A 26,487-nucleotide genomic window follows, 5' to 3' on the forward strand; every position below is an offset into this window, starting at 1 on the left:
TCAAGAAAAGAGGCAGCTTTGCCGTAACAAAAACGGCGCTGCTTAGACCCTGAGCGTTTAAACCGCTTGTCAATGTTTATTGGTTAGATAGGAGTACGGCTAGAGAAAAAAAACGAATCTGCGTATAATTAGGACAAGATGTTGTAGTAATGTTTGCCTGGTGACAGCAACCGTCGCGCTGTCCTTGGCAATTTATTCGAGCCTTCTTTTAAAGTGAGGGAATAAGCAAATTCGGTAGGTAAAAAATAACGCGTTCCTGGTACGCAGACGACAAACAAAATGACCGAAGGTTGCAACACAAGATGGCCGCCCGCTAAAAGAATGAAGAATGCTGCACATGAAGTATAAATAGGCAACATCGTTGCAACTACTAAAGCTGCTGACATGAGTCGTGCATGTACACATTGTTCAGTGCAAAGGAAAGCTTAGGCGTGTTTAAGGGGAAACACGAATACGTAACCAAGCGCACCAGCGTTCTTTAAGTTAAGAATACAATCTGGATTGGTTTTTACGGTCGAAAATAAAAACAACGGGTTTAAAACGGTGCCAAAAAGGTGCGATATAAAAACAAACTTTAAAACAAATGATGTAGGCTCGCTCTGCTCCGAGCAAAAGAAATACAAAAAATAAAGGAAAAGACGCCATACAGATTGCCCGCAAGCTGTGTGAAGGCGGGAAAATTGAATTCAATTGAATAAACTTCATTACAAATATGATGGTGTACGGCCTAAGTTGGGAAAATGGGGCAGCACAGGAAAGGGACGACGACGACGATGATGATGATGATGGTGATGGTGATGGTGATGGTGATGATGATTATGATAATGATAACAGTGAGAGCACACGTCCTGCAATCGTATAATAATGATTTCGCATTCACTGCATCATAAGGAGTGTTTGAGTGTCCTCGTAGCCTTTCGGACGCCCTGTTGCGTTTCTTGCTACAGTGCCCTTTGAGCTGCCCTCTCAATGTGCCGTTGCATTGTCTGTTCAGCTGACATACAGAGCTTGTGTACAGTCCATACAGCGCTCCATCGCACACCCTTTCGCGCATACGTGGAACACGAAGCCGCCCCATTCCCAAGTTCCGGGGGCGCCGTCACCCCAAGACACGCGCGCTCACGCGAGGCACGGTTGTAAAAAAAAGAAATTGGCCGCGTATCTGCTCCTTTCGTTGCAAATGTTGACAAAAGACGATAATCTTTGTCGACATTTGCCAAGCAAATGCCTCCCTCCGCTTTCCCGCTCACCTCTCATGTTGTTCCTCTTGCGCGACGTCGCGCTCCTCCCAAGGTAAACCGCAGCTAAAGGTTTGCTCAGGTCAATTTAAATTTACCGCGTTGCAATGCTGCAGGCCGGTTTTTTTTATTGATTGATTGATTGATTGATTGATTGATTGATTGCTATTGGTTTCCCCTTTGTAGCGGGGTGATGACTTGTCATCTTACCAAAAAGGACTAATATACCTATGTTTTATACCCTTGGTTTAATACTAGCGCTGCTTAGGGCAGGCACAAAAAGCTAATTAGGCATAAACTATTTTTTTTTCTGTTACAGGTAGTAACTGTCCTAAGCAATATTCCCCTCTGTGCTTTTCGTCCACCACCATTCTAATCTTCTTTTCGTCGCCTCGACAGCCTTGAAATTAAATTCCTCTGTGCTACTCTTAAACCCTAGGGCTTCTGGAAGCCCAATATTCCCTTCATGTAGATTTGGATGGATACCCTCACATTCTAACACTATGTGCTGCATAGTTTCTGTTTCTTTTCCGCAGACCACACATACCCCATCATTTTGTGAATACTTCCCCACAAAGCTCTTGGTTCCCAAACAACCTGCTCTAGCCTCAAAAAGCAAAGCCCTGCCCTGGGAATTATCGTAGAAAGTTTCCTTTCTGATGTTCAATTTCTCAGCCCTGTACATCTCTGACGACGTTTTAGCTTCCAGTTTTCTCTCCATTTATTTGTTTCAATCTGCCTTGTCTCTTTTGTTTGGTTACCTTGGCTGTTTTGGATTGCCTCGATGCCAGCGCTGCCGTATGGCGGAGACGCGCGTGAATCGAGGCGCCCTACTTCGACGTTTATAGAACCACGTTGCCCTTTTCCACGAGTGTCCCAAGCGGAACGGGAACCTATCTAGTGGAACCTTTCGTAACTGTTGCCGCTTGATTTCTTAAAATGCCGCCAGAAGCTATAGTGGTGCGGGCGACAGTGAGCATTTTTTTTTTTCTGCACGAGATGTAGTATTTCATTTCGCGAAACTCAAGCATCTATGAATTTTTTTATAAGGGAACCCTGTAAATATCCCTTATGTGTTGATTTGCTGCCTCACATTTGCGTAATGTCTTGTTCTTGTCCAACAATGCCGACAAGTATGAACATTGACACCGGACTTAGACGTTTAGATTTGGCTGTGGGTATATAAGACTATCGCGCAGACTTCGTTTCACTCTGTCGGGGTGGCTGAATCGAGTCACAGACAGACAGACCGACCGACAGACAGACAGACAGACCAAAATTTCTAGGTTTAAGTAGCCCTAGGAAGACTCGTATTTAAAAGAAGTTGCGTATCTGCTCACTTTGCTGCAAATGTCGTCGAGAGACGACAGTCTTCTCCCGCCCTTGGAGCCCTGGCCTTCTGTTCTTTTTTTTAGATGCGAAGCACCTCATGCTCGGGGCTGTGTCCCTCCCTCCCTCGTTGTCGTTGTCGTTGTCCGTCGTCCGCACTCTACTGTGCATGCGCGTCTATCCAGCCCCTCCAGCGTTTGGGTTGACGTCAGCGCAGTCCACTATAAAAAGAAATAGTTAGGCGGCACCCGGTTCCGATCCCACGACTCTCTGGCCGCAACGGGAGGTACGTGGCGCTCTTCCCACTGCGCTACAAACCGAGACGGGAGCATGTGCTACGAACGCGCCTTATGTCCTTCACTCATTCAAACTACGCCAAGAAGCTACTGATACAACGAAGGCACGCGAAGCTGAACGTCAACGGAAACGACGAACTGAAAACCAATGGGAACTTCAGTCGACCTTCGCATACTACTCGGGAACTTCAGTCGGGAACTTCGCATACTACTCAGGGTTCCCCTACGGGAAGATGGTGCATTTTTTCCCCTTCTAATTGGCATTAACCTGCTACAGCCTAACTGGCGCAGGGTTGTTCCCGGTTTTATTTAGGTTCTTTCCATTCTTCACACTCTCCGTCACACAACCATCCGTCACACTCTCACCCTCCCGTTTAGCTCCTCCCTCTATAAACACGGAGGAGGTTTGCACAAGCAAGCAATTCAATTTTCCCGCGTTCTGCTGCTTACGCGCCATTTACTGGAAGGTTTGGTTACTGTTGAACTAGGAACACTGCTGTTGTGTTGTGTAATTCACTTATGTTCATCCATCAGAGACTGACTCAAGCCTGCGTGGCTTGCCCAATATGACTTATGAGACATTGCATGCATGCAGTGACGGTGTGCTGCCCCTTCTTGGGAGAAGGAGATGTTGTGCTGTGTAATTTAGTTATGTTTATGCCACCAGGTGGCGCACAGTGCTAAGGTGGCCAATTTCCATTGTCATCAGTAACCACAGCCCGGTTATAAATAGCGTGTAATAACAATAACGGCTCTCTTTTTCCGTCGGTACGAGGTAACGCCTGCATCCCTCTGCCACGTATGGTGGTCCGGTGGATATCGGATACAGCTTCCACAAGGTCCAGGCTCGCGCGAGCTCTTTTTTTTATTCTTGGGTCAAAATATTATCTTCAACGCGTATTTTTTATTTGCTATCGCAAATATCAGGCACACATCTATGTTCAACTAAAAGAACAGTGCGATTACCAGTTGTGCATTGATTTTTTGCTTCAAATATACCTAATATTTTCTTTTTTGCTCAACAATGTTCACATGAAGTATGTTTCCAGATTTACTGGTTCGGAAAGGTTTTGGCTATGCAAGCTACTTGTTCAAAAATTCTTGTAGCTTTTGGCGGGGGGGGCGAGTCGAGGCACGGACAGGCATAAAGAGACCAAATTTTCGAAGCCTCGTATTGGAGGCCGTAATTTAAACCACCGAGGTACAGTATACCAGCCGTGGCTGTCGCATGTCAGGCGTAAACAAGAAATTCTCGTACTCGGGGCAGGAAGCTGGCTTCGTTATAAGCGATACTTTATTCAAGGCGAGTATTGAGTGTTCTCTATGCACTTTACTGCAGGCCATGAAACCCTTCGAATAAAGCGATATTCCGAGTGAAGCGATTTCATTTGTTTCAAGTACTGCTCAATTGGCAACACCGCTCACTGTGCCATCACAGCGCTGCTTGCTGGCGCTGCAATAAAGCTGACTTGCATGCGATTGCATTGGCCTTTTGCTTTGTAGGTAAGCTGTTGTGAGTGAGTGATAGAACTTTTCTTAGTGAGCGTCACGTGCAGATGTTAGGGCAGCCCGCCGGTGGAAGTATCCTTAGTCCAGGACACGAAATTTAACACGCTTCCGCGTGATAATTACAGAATTGGAACCTGGATGGGCATTCTAGCATAGCCTGTGGCAAGCGATGAAACACCCTTATGAGAAACGTTATGATGTGACGAATTTCCTTGGTGTTTTTCTTTTTTTGTTGAAACAGTTATTTATTTAGAAGGAAGTTTTGCATTGGAACGCTCTTGATTGGCGATTAGCTTATGGTACATGGTCGTCACGTTTAACGCTGTTACGTGGTCGTTAGGCGCTAATTATTTAGCCAACATTTTTCCGCTTTTGAATGACTGGCTTCAGACGGTGTGTTGTGATTACGAAATCGGAGCCCCGACTCTGATTTTCAACCGCAGAGTGAAATGAAGTGAGAGAAAAGATTGGGGCATGCAGCTTCGCACTAGTGGTGCGAAGTCCGGGCAAACAGCGAAGCTGCGGCCCCACCTAGCTTGCATATTCTTGGTTCGACCAAATTTACGCGTGGTTATGCTTGGAGGCTTGGCCAAGTTTTCCGCGTGATGTCGTCGTTAGCCCTCCAAAGAGCAATGAACGCTGGGCCATTAAAGTATGTACAATGTACTGAAGTTCGCAATTCCTGATCTGCAGTTCGCTGACGTTTGCCAGCCGCTTCGCCGGAGCAACATTCGCTGTTGGATCTAAGTCGTCGTATCCGTTCTCGAGTGGCTGCACGGCGGCCTTCCGCTCTTCCTCTTCTTCGGGAGGGACGCTTTTTTGTCGTCCCATCTCTCCCTTCGTCTCAGACCAGGCTTTTGAACCTCACATGGATTTCCGAACTTGCCGCTGAAAGTTCTCCATGAGTGGCAGGCTTCGGTTGTTTTGCACGCAGCCTTTCACAGGTCTCTCAAAGGTCACCATTGAAGAGCTTACCACGGCGTTGGGAAATATAAACGTGTATTCCTCTCCTGGCGTTGATGTAACCCCATATTTGGTTTTACGCCACTTGGGCCCCAAGGCTCTCCAGCAGTTGCTCTCCCATTACAAACAATCCTCGCAGATCAAGCATCTTGATGCCCGCTAGAAGATTTTCCGAATCGTGGCGATTCTCAAACCAGACAAACCGGCAACGGATATAGACTCTTACGGCCAATTGCACTATTAAGTTGTATCGGCAAGGTAATGGAAAAGAAGGTGCTGGAACGGCCTTGGCACCTGGAGAATCGAGACATTTATCCATCGCAAATGTATGGGTTCAGCAGATGACGTAGCAGCGTAGACAACATCTTTTCCTTGGTGTCAGGTATCACCCGACAAAAAGCAGCTGGGAACATCACTATACCTGTCTTCTTTGACATCACGGCAGCATTTGACAGCGTCGCACGCGAAGCCATCCGAAGAGCGATGACATGCTTAGGGCTTCGAGGACGCATGTTCAAGTGGCTACGTGACTACTTACAAGAGCGGCATGTGTACATGGTCACCAGTGATGGCGAAACGGTCAAACTTCCCTTCACGCAAGGAGTTCCTCGGGGCAGCGTCTTGAGCCCGACGCTTTTTAGCATGTGTCTCATACGCCTCCCAACAGTCCTGCCCAGAGATGTCAACTTTTCACTCTACGCAGACGACACTTGTATCTGGGCTTCAGGCAGGAACTTTCTAAACATTCCCTCCACACTCCAGAGGCCATTCTGAAGATGAGAAAATATCTCAAAGGCTGTGGTCTGATATAGTTTCCCCTGAGAAGTGCGCTACGATACCGTTCACGTGGCGTGATGTGTCGCGTAATACACTCCAATTCCTTACGTCAAGTACCACAAGTCTCTGGGCGTCACGTTTGACCGCTCAATGTCATGATCTCCACGTATTCGGCTCCACGCAGAGCAGCTTTCTGTCTTTTGTGCGCATTCAGCGTATACTCGATGGAAATTTCTAGGGCTGCTCTGTATACTCCCTCTTTCGCATATATAACACCCTTTTTGTCGGCCTCTTGCGTTACAGCCTGCCAGCCGTATACATCTGCTGTTGCCTACAAACCTGGAGGTCATAGACTCAGTTCTGGCAAGAGCTATGCGCACCTGCACGGAATCGCATAATCGGCGAATCGGCGGTTGGAACTATAAGCGAAGCTCGGTGCTTTTTGGCCACAATGCTACAACGCCACGAGGTGCTCCGAACGTCTGTGTGCCATTTGAGTCGGTGTTATACGCATCTTCACACAGCATTGAAGACACTTGCTTCCGGCGAATTTTCAAAGACCTCAAATGTCGACATTAGCACCGTGGATAAAATGCATCACAATTCCCGGAATAAGCAAAACGTCTGTCATGCCTGCGGCCACGATCAAGTTCTTTACACTGGAGTATACCTTCAGCATTTACAGAGGCTACACACACGTTTATGCGGATGACTCGATTCTCTCGGGCTCATCCGCCATCGGCATGTGGAGTAATGGCATCATTTTTCATTCCATTCCATTGCTCGCTGAGTCGTTCTCAATTTAAGTTGAACCCTCTTAGTGAGCCTCCAAGTTTCTGCACCGTAGGTGAGTACCGGTAAGATGCAGCTGTCAAAGACTTTCTTCTTCAAAGACAATGGTAGGCTGCCATTCATTATCTTAGAATGCCTGCCGAATGCACTTTAAACCCATTCTTATCCTTCTAATTATCTCTGCCTCATGGTTAGGATACGGGGTCGCTACCTGGCCTAAGTAGATATATTCGCTTAACACTTCCACTGTCTCGCCACCTATCTCAAACCGCTGTGCTGTCCCGAGGTTATTGAGCATTACTTGAATTTTCTGGATATTAATTTTCAGGCCCACTGTCCTACTCCGTTTGTCCAGTGTAGTAAGCATGCTTTGCAATTCGTCCCCTGAGTTACTTAGCAAGGCAACGTCATCAGCAAATCTGAAGTTACTGAGGTATTCTACAATAACCCTTACGCCTACCTGTTCCCAATCCAACGTTCTGAACACCTCTTGTAAACATGCTGTGCACAACATTGGAGGGATTGTGTCTCTTTGTCTGCTGCCCTTCCTTATCGGTATTTTACTGCTCTCCTTATAGAGGACGATGGTAGCTGAGGACCCATTGTAGATATCCTCTAGTATTCTCACTTAATGCTCGTTACACCCTGATTCCGCAATGCCTGAATCACTGCTGAGGTTTCGACCGCGTGAAATGCTTTCTCATAATCAATGAAGGCTATATATATAGGGATTGAGTATACTCCGTGCATGTCTCAATCACTTGATTTTTTTTTTTTTTTTTTTTTTTTTTTTTTTTGCGATAGTATGCCCTTTGGCATAAAGTCTTATAGGTACAAGTTGGCACCCGTTTCCCGGAGGAAATCCAGAAGACAGCGGTGGTGGGGCCCCCACAGCCATCTGTGCAGATCAGGAGGTCTCCCAGGATGCAGGCCTGTGCCGCGAAGGTGTCTGGATCTCGCTGCACTAAGGGAAGGGCACGTCCATAGTAGGTGGTTGGTGTCGGCGTCTTCGGCAGGAACCGTACAGAAAGGGCAGGTGTTGGTAAACGGGGCATGGTATCGTGGTGGCCACGCCCGGGTTACCGCAGGAGATAGGGCCACCCCAACTCGAAGTCTACGCAGCAGGACCTCCTCCCAGCGAGCGAGCCCACTGGGAAGGTCTGTTCCACACGGTGGGATGAGAGCGCGTGTGGCGCGACGCAGATCTTCCTTTAGTTGGACAAATTTTTCATGTGGGTCCGTTGTCAGCAAGGGCAGCGGTCGTGGAACCGAGGAGAGGTGACAGGAAGTATCCGCCGCAATATGCGCGGTGATAGTATTACGCCGGATCCACGACAGTCGGAGAGGGCAGGGGTATGTGTCCAGCAGTTTATGAATCTCTCTTGAAACGGACGAGTTGGAGGATACACGGCGCAAATCCCGTATGGCCGCCGTTGAGTCCGTGTACATTTGTACAGTAAAACTTCCAGGGGCTTGAAGTGCTGGTAGTAGCGCTTGCAGTCCGTCCCGGATGGCTGTGAGCTCTGCTAGCATAGAAGGCCAAGTGCGAAGTGATTCATAAGCGCAGTTTTGGTTCGCTTCTGAATGAGAGGGACATTGGATCGCCGTAGTTAAAACGCCGTGATTGATCGTGTGAATGTGGTCCATTGTTGAATAGCCTTTACGAAACCTTGCTTGTTCATTAGGTTTACTGAAATCTAAGTTGGCAGAAATTCTGTTAGCGATTACTTTGGTAAGTACCTTGTAGACGACTGACAGTAAGCTGATTGGCCTGTAATTTTTCAAGTCCTTCATGTCACCTTTCTTATGGATGATGCTCGCGTTCTTCCAAAATTCCGGTGCACTCGCGGTCATTCGGCATTTGGTATACAGGTTTACCAGTTTTTCTAGTACAATTTGCCCGCCATCCTTCAAGAGGTCTGCTGTTATCTGATCCTCACCAGGTGCTTTGCCCCCTTTCATTTCTTTCAAAGCCTTCCTTACTTCTTCGGTCGTTACTAGTGGGATGTCTATCTCCTCTGAACTACTGTCTATTTCGGCATTATCCTGTATGTCCCGGCTACTGTACAGATCCCTATAGAACTCCTCGGCCACTGTGACTATTTTATCCCTATTTGTGATGACATTGCCTTGCTTATCCTTAAGTGCATACATCTGATTTTTCCCCACGCCAAGACGTCTCTTCACTGCTTTCAGGCTACCTCCGTTCTTTACAGCGTATTCGATCCTCTTCATATTATACTTCCGTATGTCAGCTGTCTTACGCTTATTGATTAACTTCGAAAGCTCCGCTAGTTATATTCTGTCAGCTCGGGTGGTGAGTGTCATGCTTTGTCATGCCTAATTAAATATTTCGTCTCCTGAGAAAGTTTACCAGTATCCTGTCTAGTCATCGTGCCCCCGACTTCTGCTGCACCCTCCGTGATAATGCGTGTAAGATTGTCGCTTGCTTCCTCCGTCGTAAACTCTGCTTCCTCGGTTAGAGCTGAATACCGGTTCTGCAGCGCGATCCTGAATTCTTCAACTCTACGTCTTACTGTTAGCTCATTAATCGGCTTCTTTCGTACTAGCTTTTTACGGTTCCTCCTCAAATCTAGCCTAATTCGAGATCTTGTCATACGGTGGTCACTACACCTCACCTTTCCGAGCACTTCTACTTCCTGCATGACGCCATGCAGGTTATCGCATAGTATGAAGTCAATTTCATTTTTATGCTCCCTATTTGGGCTTCTCCACGCCCACTTCCGGCTCTTCCGTTTGCAGAAGAAGGTATTCATGATGCGAAGATTATTTCGCTCGGCGAACTCGTCTAATAAGTCCCCTCTGTTATTTCTACAGCCCAGACCATAGTTCCCAACTGCCTTGTCTCCAGCCTGCTTCTTGCCTACTTTAGCATTGAAGTCCCCCATAACTACGGTATACTGTGTTTTTACTTTAGCCATTGCTGATTCCACATCTTCATAGAAGCGTTCAACTAGCTGTCCGTCGTGGCTCAATGTAGGCGCGTAGCCCTGCACCAACTTGAGTTTACTCTCTCGTACTGCGGTGTTTATCTATTTCTTTTTCTTGGGTTGGTGTTCTTTCTTTTTGTTCTTTTTTTTGCACCGGTTACTCAGAATTTTGATTCAGAGTTTACTTAACGATTTCGTTTTCAAACGTATTCTTATGCCCAGACTCTGTTAGCAGCATTCCCTTGTTTCTCGTTTTTAACAAGTCTTGTTTGTCTTCTCCCTGCTGCACCGCTTATGCCCAACATTCGCCACTCAAATAAAGACGTGAAACAACAACAACCACTCATCATTGTAGTCACCCTTCATCTGGCGTAGCAAGCCTTGTCACTAGCAGGGCTGACCTCCCCAGTTCACATTAAAGAGACCCCCCTCTCTCTCTCTCTCTCTCTCTCTCTCTCTCTCTCTCTCTCTCTCTCTCTCTCTCTCTCTCTCTCTCTCTCTCTCTCTCTCTCTCTCTCTCTCTCTCTCTCTCTCTCTCTCTCTCTCTCTCTCTCTCTCTCTCTCTAAGTGGACCACGTTAGGAGGCGCTAGAACCGGCGGCAACCGGCTTCGCGAACTCTGCGTCTGTATACATAGCGCCAGCTGTTCTGTGCTTACCATTATTCATTTGAAGCCCAGTAAACGTTGTTAAATCAATAAATCCCACTTCAGGCGAGAAAGCACGTGAACTGGCGGGGAGAACATCAGTCGAGAGATCACGCCACGGATGCTGAGCAAAATGTTCTCGAAGGTCGAGTGGTGCCGGCCCGCGCGATGACGTCATCACTGGGCGAAGTTTTCTTGCGCGCGTTCGCCGGCCCAACCACCAACTTAAACAGCATCGTTGTTAAAAATTGCCCCGGGCGTTGCAAAAAAATCATTGAACCTTCGGGACCTTTTTGAGGCGGAAACTGACCGAGATAAGAGCGACGGTGACGTCACTGTCTGCATACACACCTGGCGCTGATGACACACAGATCATAATCTTCATCATCAACAACAACAAAATCATCATCATCATCACCATCATCATCATCACCATCAATGGCCCATCTACGCCCACTGCAAAGCAAAGGCCTCTCCCATAGACCTCCAATTATCCTTGTCCTGTGCTAACTGCCAGCAATTTATCCCCGCAAACTTCTGATCTCATCTGCCCATCTAACCTTCTGCCGCCCCCTGCCACGCTTGCATTCTCTAGCTTAAATTGAGGAAGACGCTGCGAGCAATGGAACGGAAGATGATAGGTGTAACATTAAGGGCCAAGAAGAGAGCGGAGCAGGTCGGGGAACAAACGCGTGTTAAGGACATATTAGTAGACATTGAGGAGAAGAAATGGGCGTGGGCAGGGCATGTCATGCGAAGGCAAGATAACCGTTGGTCATTAAGGGTAACCGAGTGCATCCCTAGAGAAGACACACACATCATACAGTGCTGCTTACAGCATGCGTGCTTGCGTGCGTGTGCGTGTGTAGAATTATACAGCATGGTAGTGATGAAACTATAGCTGGGCAAACAGGCAACAAACTTTCATAAATGCAGCGGCTTTCATTGGTACTGGACTCAGTCCGGTACTAACGTTTCGACAAGACTTGCCAACAAGGGAGGGAGAGAGAGAGAGAGAGAAAACGATTGTTTATAACAGTTGCGCGGCTTCGCAACAGCCGTCTGTGACGACGTGCCATTACCGTCCTCACGGTGTATACCTCATACCAATTGCTGCAGCGCTGCGGCATTTTAGGATATGCAACGCAAAGATTACATGTTCAGAACTTCCAAGTGAATAGATGTTAGGAAACACATCTGATCGTCATTTCATTGTTTTATTCTCATTTCAGTGTTCGTCGGGAGCCTTCATTCTTACAGCGGTAAGTGCTGCCGTATAGTTTAAGTACATTTTCTTCTTTCACTTCACAGCACCGCTGTTAAGCCTCGCACACGCCCCTCACACAAAACTGGCCCATGCAGATGAACACATCAGCTGGAGCGCTTATTTGATCTGCCTTGTGCCAATGAATTTCCCGACTGTAATGCTCCCCAACTGTATAATAAAGTGGGCTAGCCTAAAAGAATGAGGGGGCCTAACGTACCTGGTTTACACTTGCCCGCTAAAGTTTTAAAAACGTTTAACAACTATCTGCCAAAATATGCAAACAATTACGTCCTTCTTTTCATGAGACCTGGACAAAGCCTCCAGGGGGGTAAAAAATTAACAGTGGCTTGCCTAGGATATGCCAGGATAAACGTAGCGTGAGCTAAGGTCCAGCTGGTTATAATTAGCTTTCCTAGTTGTCTAGGATTAGCTTGATTATCATGCTTACTGATGCTTCAATGATACACGCACGGTATACGAATTATGTGACACATGTATATTTATCCAGCGGCTCCGGCGCAGCGCTAAGCTGGTTCCGCAGGCGCACGCCGGTGCACATATATGTTGCTGCGACGCACGAGCCATCGGTTGCACACCCGGCCACCCATCGCATGATCGTCAAGTGGATCGGGCCGCCACGTGCGGAACGACGGTCGGCCAAGACGCTGGGCGCGTGGGGTGTGTGAGAGACGCCGGGCAGCGAGCAACGTTCTGTGCGCCGTGTGATCGTCAGTGCTCCTCGCGCATGCGCAGCACGGCTCTCGAGGAGCCACACGAAACTGCTCAACCTCGGCCAGTGTAGCTCACGCTACAAAAAATTATTTTAAGTGTTGCAAATACACTACGTTCTCGTACACAAATGTGACAACACAGATCGGAGTTTTTTAGTTGTTATATAGTATATATGTGACCGGTTGTGCACTGCATTATAGCTATTTCGCTCAGTTTTTATACAGACGTCTATACACCTTTTCATCTGTTATACTTTAATAAGATCAGAACATGTTCTGGGCTGTGTTGCGCATGCGCAGTGATATCTTCCTGTCGACTGCGCCAATTATAGGACCGCAAGTACAGCCCACCGATAAAATGGCAGCACACAGGACGAAAAAGGTAAAAAGGTCTATATATAGGATTGATGCGTTTCATGCTCATGTAAGAAAACGTCCATGCGTATACTGCATACTTAGGTATAGGCACACATTTGCTATGGGCATTTTGTTGCTGTAACGATATGCTGTAGCATATTGTTGCTGCATTGTTCACTGAGCGCACCTGGGATGTGTCAGTGGGTGTCATTTATGATTTAACTTTTGTTGCCTTATGGTTCCTCAAGACAGCCACTGCACCTTTTCTTTGTGATTGTGGGGTTTAACGCGCCGACGCAACGCAGGCGATGAGGCGCGCCGTAGTGGAGGGCTCCGGATTAATTTTGACCACCTGGGGATCTTTATCGTGCGCCGAAATCTCGTACACACGGGCGTTTTTGCTTTTCGCCTCCATCAGAAAAGCGGCCGCCGCGGCCGGGAATCGAACCCGCGACCTCGTGCTCAGCAGCGCAACGCCTTAGCCACTGAGCCACCGCGGCGGGTGCACCTTTTCTTTACCCCAAGTTTGGGGTAGCCAGCTCACCTTTCACTTGGAGCTAACCTGTTCAGTAAAAAAAAAAAAATGCACTGGCGATCACTATACTCTCTAATTCGAGATTTGTGCCCGGCACGAACTGCAGTCTTCTCGGTCCCGGCGAATAGCTGCTGCGTCTCAGGAAGTGATCGCGTAATCAGCGTATGCACTCCGGCGCGCTCTACTCTGCCGTTAACTTGCAGCGCGTCGCCGCGGCCGGCGAGCACGTTGTTGCAAATCGCGTTTGAACCTCCCGCTCAAATGTCACGTGGTTCGACAGAGCCCGGAACGGAGGAGTGGCGTCTGGCGTGGGAGGCATGCGGAGAGATGACGCCATAGCAGCGCGTGCCATCCTCCCCTCCGCCGTTTTCTTTCTGCTTTCGCTCTCTCGGTCATGACGCCGTCGCCACCGCAAAACCACAGTAGTGGCCGCCAAAGTGCGTGAACACTAAAATTCTCGGACCCCTAAACGCCCCTTATGACGTAGTGAATGCGAAGTAGGTAATGTTCAATTGTGCAGCGGATATGCCGGTAGGGGCAGCAAAGAATTCTAACACGAGTCAAGCCTGTGAAATATTACGCCGCTGAAAACGATTACAAAACCTCAACCGCTCTCGCTAAACAAAGTTTCTTCTCTGTCACCTTACCCTCTATGCTACGCACTGAACCGAAGCGCTTCTGGAAAACTATTACTCCCAGTGCATCTAACTCTGTTTCGCTGTGCGATAGCTCTGGACTCCCTACCCCGGACCGTGAAGTACCAGATATATTAAGCAACGCATTTACCGCGGTTTTTACGCGTGAACCCTTGAATGACCTTCCCACTGTCCCTTCTCATGATAACCCCCCCCCCCCCCCCATGCCAGTATTATGTTTGAACCACAAGGCATAGTCAAAGTAATTGACTCATTGAAAAATTCATCATCTGTTGGTATTGATGGTATAAATGCTAAAGTACTAAAAACACCAAACACATGAGCAGCTTGTTTCTCTCACTCATTTTTCAACAGCCTCTGAACACAGGATCGGTTCCCTATGACTGGCGCATCGGTAAGGTCATCCCAGTATTTAAAAAGGGAAATCGTTTGATCCCTAAAAATTACCGTCCGATTTCAATTACTAGTGTCTGTTCTAAAATCATGGAGCATATATTGTATTCGCACATTGCCAAATTTTTGAATTCCGTCAATTTCCTCAATCCTAATCAGCATGGTTTCCGTAAAGATCATTCTTGCGACACTTAGCTTGCCATGTTCCTTCATGACGTACTGATGCAATCTTTATTGATTTTGAAAAAGCATTTGATAAAGTTCCATATTATCGCCTACTGCTAAAATTGTCTTGGCTTAATTTGGACCCATTAGTTTTGAATTGGATAAGCGCATTTCTAAGTGACCGCCAGCAATTTGTCCACGCCAATTCGCACACATCATCACTCACGCACGTGCTATCTGGTGTTCCCCAAGGAACCGTCCTGGGGCCACTTCTTTTTCTCATATATATAAATGATCTCCCCATAAATCTTACGTCGAACGTCCGTCTTTTCGCTGACGACTGCGTAATTTATCGCCCTATAAGTAGTAGCTGTGACATATCCGCATTACAAGAAGACTTATTTCGCGTGCAGGATTGGTGCAATAACTGGCTGATGTCTTTAAATATCCAAAAAACTGTGCACGTTTCTTTCCACCGCCACCGCAATTTCATGCAGCCTAAGTATACTATTAACAACATTGCTACTGGTTCTGCTGACTCGGTTAAATACTTAGGTGTCCATATATCCCACGACTTAAACTGGTCCTGTCACATTAACCACATAACGAACTCGGCTAACCATGCTCTTGGCTACCTGCGCCATAATCTCGGTCTAACCCCTCCCTCAATAAAATTACTTGCATACGTAACTTTCGTGCGGCCTAAATTAGAATATGCAAACGCTGTCTTCGATCCTTACCAAACTTATTTGCTCAACACCCTCGAATCTGTCCAAAATCGAGTCGCTCGATTTATTTTATCTGATTACTCTTACTATTCAAGCGTTTCAGCGTTAAAAGCAGAATTTAACCTCCCTACACTTCAATCTCGCCGCAAAATAGCTCGACTGTGTCTTTACCACAAATTCTTCCACTCGCAACAACTTGGAAATCAGTACATCCAACTAGCCCACCGTATTTCCCGTACTAGTCACACCAATGCAGTCTATCCGGAACGTGCCCATACTAATACATTCCAACAATCATTTTTCATACGCACATCCCGAGACTGGAATGACCTACCTGCTGCAGTTGCTACCATCATTGACCAATCTCGTTTCAAGCACGCCATTGAAGTGCCCCCATAACTAGTGTACCCATTCTGTTGCTGTCGGTACGTTGTTGTAACCCTCCTTTCTAGTACTGTATCATACCCACCCCTTATATAGAAGTGCAGCCATAATTACTGTACATCGTCGGTTGCCATTACCATCTTGTTACCCTTTTTTTCACGTGCCGTGTCATGCCCACCCCTCATGTATTGTCCCAATGGGACCTTTGAGGAATCAATAAATCAATAGTGTGCGCCGCCATGTTTTACAGCTGCCGCTGATGTAGACAGTTCAGTGTGCAGTACGGTCCACTGTTAGAGGGAACAAGACCGCGTACTTCAGAACGCCCGCATACGCTGGCGAGCAGATGGGAAGGAAGCAGAAGGGTGCACCTCAAAAGTTTTGTTCTCAGCGCGACCGGGGAACTCGAGGCGCATTTATATGGACTTAGGGTGCATTTTGCGAGCGTAGGAAATAGTTTCCATGGTCCATTTGACACAAGGCCCCAGTTTGCATCACTACATTCGCCGCACCGATGAAATTTATGGAACGAGTATACTGTGTGAAAGGCAGCGCGTTCATTCTGTGCACGGTAATGACGTGATGCCTGCAGAGGCACGCGCCCAGTGGCACGCTTTTGCCCTCTCGTTATCGTCATCGTCTCTCCTTTCCGTCTGCCACGTTTTCTTTGTATCTCGGTCCCTGTAGTCTGTGCCTGAAAGGCTCGGCCAATCACCCTTCCTTGCCCTGCAACACGCTATTTGTGGTAACCTGTTTTGCTACTCATGTAATTACTACTTGTGTAATTATCATGCTCAAATTTCTGCCTTAGTACCGACTACATGCGTCCAACGCCTGTTTTTAAGTATAAGGTCCCAACCTATTCACAAGGTTCCCCTTAAGTCGGATAGCATCAACGTGCTGTGTGGTATACAGGGTATACAGGGTGCTGGTATACATGGTACAGGATACCATGTTTTCTCGCATTTTAGACCACCCTGCATGTTGCGAACCCCACCCAGTGCAAAATTTATCCTATTTTCGTTTCAACTCAGTCACTGTTTATAAGAGCTTTCCGAGATATGTGTTTCATTCACTGACTGTTTTAGAGTAGTAGTAGTAGTAGTATGAAACTTTAATGAGCCTTATAAAGTAGGAGTGGTTGCAGAGCATGTGATTCACTCGCCTTGTCCCTCCGGCGTCGTCGTCGTCGTCGGCGGCGTTGTCCGCCCCTCCCCCATTCTCCTCGCCGCGCCAGCTGCGCTCTCCGCCGCTCACCCCCTCTCATCTCCAATAGCGAACACTCTCTCGCGAGGGGCATTGGATTGGATTGGATTGGATTGGCTTGGCTTGGCTTGGCTTGGCTTGGCTTGGATTGGATTAGAGTGGATTGTGTTGGATCATAGCCGTGGCAGACGCGCTGGGGGCCGGCGCATGTGCAGTACTCTCTCTTCCGCTGTTTCCTCTCCTTCGGGCGCGCTGCGCATATAACCGGTGTGCCGTTCTCTGGAGAAGCAACATCCACGCTTGGCTCAAACACCTAGAGTCCACGCCGCTTTACAAGTACGCCAACGTCGTCATCGACTGGGACCGGCTTACGCAACCCCTCAACGTTATGCGCGCTATAAAACGCGGTCCCTTCGCCGCTCCGCCTATGCGTCGCATCTACACAGGGGTTCCCGCGAGGGGAGGTGGGAGTTTTTTACAGCGAATCTGTAGATAGCAACCCGTTGATATCCGTCCGTCTACGCGTCGCGTCGGCACAAAAGACTTCGTCTTCAGTTTACCACGAACGCACTGTAGCTGCCAATCTGATTGATTGATTGATTGATTGATTGATTGATTGATTGATTGATTGATTGATTGATTGATTGATTGATTGATTGATTGATTGATTGATTGATTGATTGATTGATTGTGAAGTTTAACGCACCGACACGACACAGGCGAGAGGCGCGCCGTAGTGGAGAGCTCCGGATTAATTTTGACTACCTCGGGATCTTTACCGGCTTCGAAATCTGGAACGCACGGGCGTTTTCGCTTTCAGCCTACATCAGAAAAGCGAGCTGTCAAACTAATGTTGGTATTTTGAAAAAAAAAAAAAGTTAAACTGAAATTGGCGTTAAAGGAGCCATGAAGAGAAAACACAAGTTTGGTTCATTCGAAAGATTGCCTCGTTAGAACCATAACGACACCACTTATAACGCAAACTTCGCTCAAATAAGCTACATAATTAGGAAAAAAGGAAATGACCATGCGACCCACCAGCTCATTTTCCGCAACAGAACCTATGATGTCACTCGAGAATGCTCTGCGATTGGCGGAGGCCGGCAAAAGCAAACGCATGTAAGGCAGGGCTTACAATTTGCATAGCGAGCTAAATGCCCGTGAAACATACTGCACATTCTTTTTATGACAAAGAACGGTGGAGTAAACGGTTTAAGTTCCGAACGAACACGCAAGCGTGTGCGCCAATGCGTACGAAACTACCACCGGCCGAGCTCGACATCTCGCCGTCGCGCAGACGAATTTTCGGGTTCGAGGCTCTTAGGGGCCAACGAACCGTCCCAGCACGCACAGCCGCGACCTTGCTTGGTATCGTAATCCCTTCACAGGAGGTTGGCCGTCATATCGCCAACCAGCAAAGGTAAAAATAGAAACGAGGGGAGGAACAGCAAGCAGCGACGAGATAGTGACAGTCGTCGCAGTTTCGGAATGGTGTCGGCTTGCTGCTATTGTTAGGAGCTCGTTTACAGTTTACAACCACTGAAGACTTCAGTTTGTTCGAGTATTTTGCAATGAAATTTCGTTGCTACGTTTTGAAATGCCCATGTAGTACGGGCAAATCGTCGAGGGAGTGCGACATCCCCGGTGAGGAGATCTCCATTCATGTGCTGCCCAACGACGAACCTCGGCGAAACAAGTGGCTACGTTTTGTGAACTTTGCAAACGGAGGAGAAAGAGAGCTAAAGGAAGTACGAGTGTGCTCGCTTCATTTCCGAGGAAGTGATTACGGCAGGGACCCTTACGTTAGCTCACTCCTGGGACATGCTGGCGCTCGTCGCCGACTTCGTCAAATCGCCGTAAAAGCGCTCTGACCTGGGAAAAAATGCCGTAAACACCGCGCATTGACACTCGTATCTTTCTGGTCGAAGCAGAGAGCTCGCGCGAACGGCTTTCCATACACGACACCGGCCAACTGGCATAAGCGATACTGCTACTGAAATTGAACTATTATTAACCGTAATAAAAATACGGCATATACGTACCAGTCTGTATTCGTCCGTCGCGACGGGGCTGACGAGGCAGCGGTGCCCACGGCTGGGCGTTCGTCTGTTGTGGCTATCGCGGAATGGTCGCTTTGCCGTCCACCGCGTATCCCACAACTCTTGCCGCTCGCGCACTTAGAAGCATTGAGCGTTCAAGTTGTGTGAGGTTGTTAAATGCAAGCCCGAGCTCCTCGGCGAGAGTTTTGTTCTCCGGTTCAGGCGATTCCATGACTAGGGCTGCGGGTGCACTAGGTTTTACTAGTATTTTTAAAATGGCCGCCGTCTCGGTCGACTCCCGAGTGTGGGTGCTATATGGAGTCGACATACTAAGTATCTGTTTCATGGACCGGCTCGTATGACGCCATGGTTCACGTCACGGAATGTGCAATTTTAGCGGGTGATTTAAAATTTTGGCTTAAATTGCCTTATTTCTCAGTGAATAAAGCATCATTTGCTTCCGGGAAAGCGCTTGGGGTACTATGAAACACCTAATCTTTCGAATAAAACAAACTTTTGTTTTCTCTTCATGGCTCCTTTAAGACGACTCAATCATTTCGGCGAGTTTCATTTACTGGTAGCTAGTTGAACTTCGTTCACAATGAAGTCGTAAACGTTACAGAATTCCCGTCTGCTGTCAGTACATGACCGACTACGAATGGAGTGCGGTTACATTAAACGGCCGTAACTATTGTTTCGTCAGAACTACCAACCAACCAACAAAAAATATACGGCAATTGACCGAAAAGACGGCTCTATTACTACGCGCAGTTTCGCAGTCTTGACATATTTAGTTAGTTCGCAGTGAAGTTGCAAACGTTACACAATTCTCGTCTGCTGTCAATACATGACGGACTACGAATGGAGTGGGGTTACATAAAACGGCTGTAATTCTCGTTTCGTCAGAACTACCAACAAACAAAAAAATTATACGACAATCGACCGCAAAGACGACTCTATTACTGCGCGGAGTTTCGTTATCTTGACGTGCTTAGTTAGTTCGCAGTGAAGTCGCAAACGGTACAAAATTTCCGTCTGCTGTGAATACATGGAGGAAAACGGACAGCCCCATGTTTGTCCGCTAGAATAAAACTCTAGTCCTTCATAGTTTCATTCAGCTAATTAACTATGAAGTATGCTCAATCGCAAATTACCAACAAACCTGCTTTGTTTCGTGCCGAGATGCGTCGACTGAGGTAAGCCGCTCCACAGCTTGGCTGCTCGTCCTTTCTTACTAAGTGGAGAAGCCGCTGTGAGCATTCCCTGTGAGCATTACCCTGTGAGCATTCGGCCGTTTTGTATGCCATAGACACCGGATTTTCGACGACATAGTCAACTAATGGTTCTGTGTAAATAGATATTTCTCCCTCTCTCCCCGCGGGTGGTTTCACAATTCCAAGTCTCGCATCTCCTTCGAGAGGAGTTTTGTTCCGTGGAAAGGGGAAATTCAAATGCCATAGTCGGGCGCAGAGCGGCGAAGCGACGTGTGCTCGGTGACTGTTGCAGGTGCCGCATCCGAGCTCGTTAGTGCCGTCTAAGCCTGCGCACGAATTTACCGTGGCGCGCGATATCGCCCCTAACTAGACAGGCTAACTCAAACAGAAACAGAACGCGCGAGAAATGTGTTTGGTTACACGGGCAGCCTTATTAGCGGATGGTTTGAGTTAACGCCGTGCCCGGCTTCTTTATGAGGTGCACCTTGAACGTCCTGTTCTCCCGTGTTTGATGGAGTACAGCAAAGTGCTGCGCTATAAATTCGGGGGCCCAGGCATATAATGATGGAAGAAGACAAGCAACAGGCGGAAAGAACGACGAAATTAAAGGGGGACAGATATGCCAACCTTTCCCGTTCGAGAAGCCGACCGCTGAGGAACCTAGTAAAGCCCGGCTGTTTCGCGTATGGCACGGAGCCTACTTAGGTATATGAAAACTGTAAAAATACTTAGCACAACCCTTATATTTTTTGTGTGACTCGTTGTCAACAATTACTGCCCGTAGATTTAAAATGGTCATGAAGGCAAAATACGAGTTCGCTTCATTACAATGGCTGTTTTGTCCCGATAGTCACGATCTCGACGGCTACTGAACTTGTAGCCATCCGAAAAGCTCTTCAATACATTATGGAAGCTCCTCCCCAAAAATGGTCTATTTTTACCGACTCCAAGGCGCCCTGCAAAGTTTCCGAGCAGCCCTGCGCTACCACCCTTTTTACCGACTGGTGACAGAAACTCGAGAATTACTTCACCAGGCCGCCATAAAGGGCCATAAAATTTTATTTCAGTGGCTGCCAAGTCACTGTGGAATAACTGGCAATGTTTTGGCTGATGCAGCTGCCCGGACATGTCGTGGCAGTGAAAGCATCACCTTGCTTCCGCTTTCAAGGACCGATGCCGCTAGAGTGCTTCGTCAGTTGGCGCGCAGGACCTCGATTAGTCATCGGAATACACCCGGCTTTGTGCATCCGCGCCTCCACAACCAGGACCATCTACTCAAGCGCCGTCTTTCGTGCGGGCTGTCTCGATCACAGTCTACTTTCCTTTGTAGACTGTGGTTGGGAGTGGCCTTCCCGAAAGCCTACTCCTTCCTCATCGGGATGGCCAATAGTGCCCACTGCAACGCTTGCGAGGTTGAAGAGACAATCGAGCATGCGCTTTGTCGTTGCCCCCAGTATTCATAGGAAAGACGTGTTTTGGCTGCCGAGCTCAACCGATTGGACAATCAATTGTTTACAGAGAGACTATTCTAGGACACCGACCCTACAATCGATTTCGCAGAAGGCAATTAAAATCCCTTCTGCGTTTCATGAAGGACACAGACTTAGCTGAAAGACTATAAATCCCGCAAAGGGACTAAAGTGTGTGCGCGGCACCGCTCCTATCCCCTCCTTTTCGCACTCGCTCTCTTTCACACTCTGCACACCCCTTCCCCAGTGTCGAGTAGCAATCCACGGCTCTAAGATCGGATAACCTCACGGCTTTTCCGTTCGCTTTTGTGCTCCTCCCTCTTGCTTATCGCCAACTTCAAACGAATAGTCGAGATATAAAAGACAACATATTCAACAGTGGCGACCCCTGGCCACTTTCCGGTAATTTTTCTATGACGTCACAGAATCCTGTTTGTGTGATTGGCGGCGGCCGACAATAAGCCACCGCCAAAAAATATGACTGGGATGTTGTAGTGGGGCCTCTACTTCCGTTTGATCATATAACTTGAATTCTAACGCGCAGTTAACACACTGAAACAAATTCTTTTTAGTGCTGGCACGTGACGCGCCCCTCCTGCCCACATGACGATACTAGGGGCAAAATTTGAAAGCTATTTCTGGTATTCTTTTGAATAAAAAGCGTCTTTCGTGTCTCTAGTGGAGCTGAGTGAGCTACCAAAGTAGTTCTTTCAAATAGAACAAGGTTGTATTTTGCCTACATGGCCCCTTTAAAGGAGCCATGAAGACAAATTATGTTTGTTTTATTCGAAAGATTTCGTGTTTTATAGTGCCCTCAGCGCTTGTCCGACAGCAAACGATGCTTTATTCACTGCGAAGTTAATCAGCTTAAGTTAAAATTCTGATTCTCCCGCCAAATTGTGTGTTTTGACGACGTCTGCAATGACATCAGCTAAAATTGATGTGGAGCGGAGACCAGTGTTTACCGTTAGTCAACCTAGATGGTGCCACCAGACTGCGGCAAGCCGTTTTCTGCCTTTCGTAGGTTTGTGGCCGTATTTAAACCTGGCTTGTTCTTGTTCATGGAGAAAATAATCGTTTCGTAAAACATGGTGCTCGCTCGACAAATATGGTCACGTAAGACACCGTCGCTTGCGTCAGTAGGTCAGTGGCGTTTGAGGCAACCCCAAAGCCCCGCAGTGCTGTGCATCTAAACAAAGCATAGTGCGAGCAGTACCAACAGCAGTACGCATCGGTACTTCTATGTTTACGTGTGCTTTCGTAACTTCCACTGTTTGTCCCGCCATTCCATACAAAAAGAATGTGCCCTAAATTTAAGCGAAAATAGCTCGTTCGGCAAGCTTATAACTACTGCCTCATTTACGTTTGCTTTTTTCGGCCTGCGCAAATCGCAGAGCTGGCCGGTATGACATCATACGTTCTGTTGCGGGAAATGAGCTAGTGGATCGCATGGCTATTCCCTTTTCCCCTAATTATGGAGCTTGTATGAGCGAAGTTTACGTTAAAAGTGGTGTCGGCATGATTTTAATGAGGCATTTATTTAACTGAACTTGCATGTTGTCTTCGTGGTCCCTTTAAGGTGATAGTTTCCGCGGCTCTGGAACCGGATAGAGCAGCGCGCTAAACTTGAAACTGCGCACAAAGCTAGCTTACGCCCCCTGTGCATCAGCTCTGTGGGAAAACCCAGCGTTTCATTGAGTGCACCTCTAGAACTACGCCGAGCCGGAAAGCTGCACGGGTTTAAGCGATTTGTTTAATTAGCGTTCGCTTGATAACCCTGCTGGTTTCGTCTTCCGATGGGTTGAAAGGCTGCGGGAGTAAAAGAAGTGTGACGGCTTGTGTTCGCTGAAAACCCTAGTGTCATTATGAACTTTACCGTAGACGAATCACGAGAGCGCCGTGCACAGTTTATTTCATTTCCTCCAATGGAACGAGATTTCCTTTATGCGAGGTTGCGAAGGGGCAACCGTGTAGAAACGAAATGCGTACGTAACGTTGCTGCGAGCCTGGTCCTTGGAATGTTTTGTGTTATCGTGGGCCCCGTGCTTTGTGCCTTCACAAATATATTCTTTGCTAGTTCACACTTTCCTCCAGTCGTCTTTGCTGGCAACATACCAACAACGTCACAAACAAAGAAACGCAAATTTACAAATATATTCTCGTGTCAAACGACAAACTTTCAGTTGTGAGTCAGCGCCGTGTTCATGTTCCCCTTCCTCTTGTGCAATCGCCATGTTGCGCTGTTTTTCAGTTATGACGTTAGAAGCCAGAAGGCGGTACTGCAAAGGATGTTCGTTATCAGTGCATAACAATACTGCACTAGTGTTGTGTAACGTCAAGGAACATACTTAAAGTTTCCGCTGCGAAAGATCTTCGTTATCAGTACACAACACTACTGCACTAGTGTTGTGTACCAACCAGGAACATATTGAAAGTTTCCACTGCAAAGGATGTTTGTTATCAACACACAACACTACTGCACTAGCGTTGTGTACCGACAAGGAACATATTTAAAGCTTCCACTGCAAATAATGTTCGTTATCAGTACACAACACTACTGCACTAGCGTTGTTTACCGACAACGAACATGCTTATTTAAAGTTTTATCTGTACAAGCATTAGCTTGTGCACGTTTATGCTCGCGCCGATTCCTTCCAAAGAGGAATTTGCACCGCTGTCTATGCAGTGGAGAACCCATGCGAGTACCACAACGACGCCACATGTGCCCAGTCCTGCCGCGACCTGAAGCTCATGGCTCACGGGTACTGCAACGGAGACCACTGCGAATGCAGTATGCAACCTCGGTTGGCAATCAATTCAAGTGAGCTCTGCACTGTTTTACCCTCCGAAACAGCAAGGGTGATGTGTCAGAGTGTGGAACGGTGCATCTACTAGGAGCCTCCACCATTATTTGAAATAAAATAGAAAGAAATACAGACTCGTCACAAAAATGTCTACAGTTTTGCAGCTACCTCAACGTTTAAAAGCAAGTCGCTACCGACTCCACTGCCAACGAATTCACGTGAAGTCATGCTTGACGTCACCGGACGTCACACTATGACGTGCTCTGTGATCTCTATGACCTCACTGTGTGACGCCACAGCATGACGTAACAGATGCGTGGTTCCATAGATGCGGTGGCGCTGGCGTCGATAGCGACTGCAACTTTAGAAAAGGGCAACTGCATAAATGTAATAGACACCCTGCAGGCTGTACTACAGTAGCATTCAGCTGGCGTAAAATTGTAGGCCTATCGGCGAAGATATCATTTATGCCCGCGTTATTTACAATTGGCATGAAGGTTTATGGAGGAAATGACTGCCGAGAACAGCTGTAAGGCCTTTGGAGTGGGAAGTTTGTCCGGAAAGCGACCCTGAATCCCGGCTTCATGAATGTTTTGTCCGTTGTTAATGGTGATAAAGAAACCTAAATAGATTTCTTGGGTCCTTACAAAGGATCAAAGGCCCGTCTCGCGGTGAGTCCTGAACTGAGTGAAAAAAATACATGCAGCGCAAACTAGACATGGATTGAATACTGGACTGCGAGAAAGTGAAGCGACGAATAAGCAGCGAAAACAAAGCCGCGAAGGATACTGCGATCGTAGGTAAATGACAGTGAAAAGAAGGACTTGGACAGGGTATTGGAATCCTTACCAAGGAGATCTTATCAAGAAGCGTATAATGAAATATATACGCGCATAGTGAAGGAGAAGACAGTACGTAGACTGGCACGAAATCTAATCCTTCCCCGAAAAAAGAGAAAAATGTAGGCCCAGTTCTGAAATCTCCATTTGGGAACTTATAGCAGCCGTAAGACAAATGCTTAAACTTTCAGGTTCATTTAACTGCAGTCAGATGAACAATTACTTCTGAATGGTCCGATATACATGGAATTTCTGTTAGCCGTAGCCGCTGCCGATGGAGCTCTGCCTCTTATCAAGCGCAAACGCGTTTATGGGCGGTCCAAATCCTGTGTTTGGAAGCAGAAAACTTCCGACGGTGCTATTTTTTCATGCGGTCTGACGTGATTGCGCAATATTCCCGCGCCGTTTTTGCGCGAGCATGCCAATCACGTGAGACAGCATGAGAAATCAACCCCGCCGGAAATTTTTTGGGGACTCCATAGTGTCTTCCCCGTGACGCCCACTTGGAGCGACATGATTTGAGAACTTGCCGCAATCACGCGACTCGCAGATGAACGGGACCCGTGCAAGGAGAAGAGCCCGGGCGACTGCTTCGTCGCCTGCACGACGGACCTGACGTACGACATCGGCCAGTGCGTGGGCGGCATCTGTCACTGCCTCAATATGAATGGAGCGCAGCCGGGAACGAGGCTAAGGGGTATGCGCTATACGTTGCACGGAGGTGGCCGTAGGTATACAGTTAAACCTGGATATAATGAAGTTAACAAAATTCACATTTTTTTGTTACATCCAGGTTTTTGGTACATATGGAAGTTTCGAGTTACAGCTCGCGTGAACGAAGCAGAAACGAAACTAAAATGCTAGACATCAGTGACACTGAACTTGCTCTCCAAGGATTTATTTCACACCGAAAAACTGTGATTTCTGCCTGCTGCTACCGTATTCACAAGCGTAACTTAAGTATGACTTTTTGCATTTTGATACTTTTCGGTGCCTTAAAGGGTTTCAAGAACCAAACTTTTGTTGAAAGGGCGCCTTTTTGCGAGCTTGATGCTCTTTTCCGCACTCAAAATTGTTGAGGGAATGATAGCTGGGACACTGTACCGGGCGGTGACGGTTCTTCTTTCTCGCCGGCGGAGACGGCATTTAAAATAGTGACACGAAGTCAAAGACGACGCAGTTGTCTTCAATGGAAACAAG

At 47.4% G+C, this 26,487-nt stretch overlaps 1 protein-coding gene across 3 annotated transcripts in view; it reads left to right on the forward strand.

Moving 5' to 3' along the window:
- Positions 1–26,487, forward strand: part of LOC144141544 (uncharacterized) — a 49,335-nt gene that overhangs the window by 10,874 nt on the left and 11,974 nt on the right. For 2 of the 3 annotated variants that reach the window (XM_077673085.1, XM_077673087.1), the window contains exons 2-4: positions 11,733–11,762; positions 24,331–24,465; positions 25,838–25,984. In XM_077673085.1, the coding sequence (XP_077529211.1) occupies positions 11,733–11,762; positions 24,331–24,465; positions 25,838–25,984 (312 nt within the window). The remainder of the gene's footprint in view (positions 1–11,732; positions 11,763–24,330; positions 24,466–25,837; positions 25,985–26,487) is intronic. The other variant, XM_077673086.1, reaches the window with a different exon arrangement.

Source organism: Haemaphysalis longicornis, unplaced genomic scaffold (assembly GCF_048455015.1).
Source record: "Haemaphysalis longicornis isolate Haplotype H1 unplaced genomic scaffold, Haemaphysalis longicornis Haplotype H1 scaffold_6, whole genome shotgun sequence".
Lineage (NCBI taxonomy): Eukaryota > Metazoa > Arthropoda > Arachnida > Ixodida > Ixodidae > Haemaphysalis > Haemaphysalis longicornis.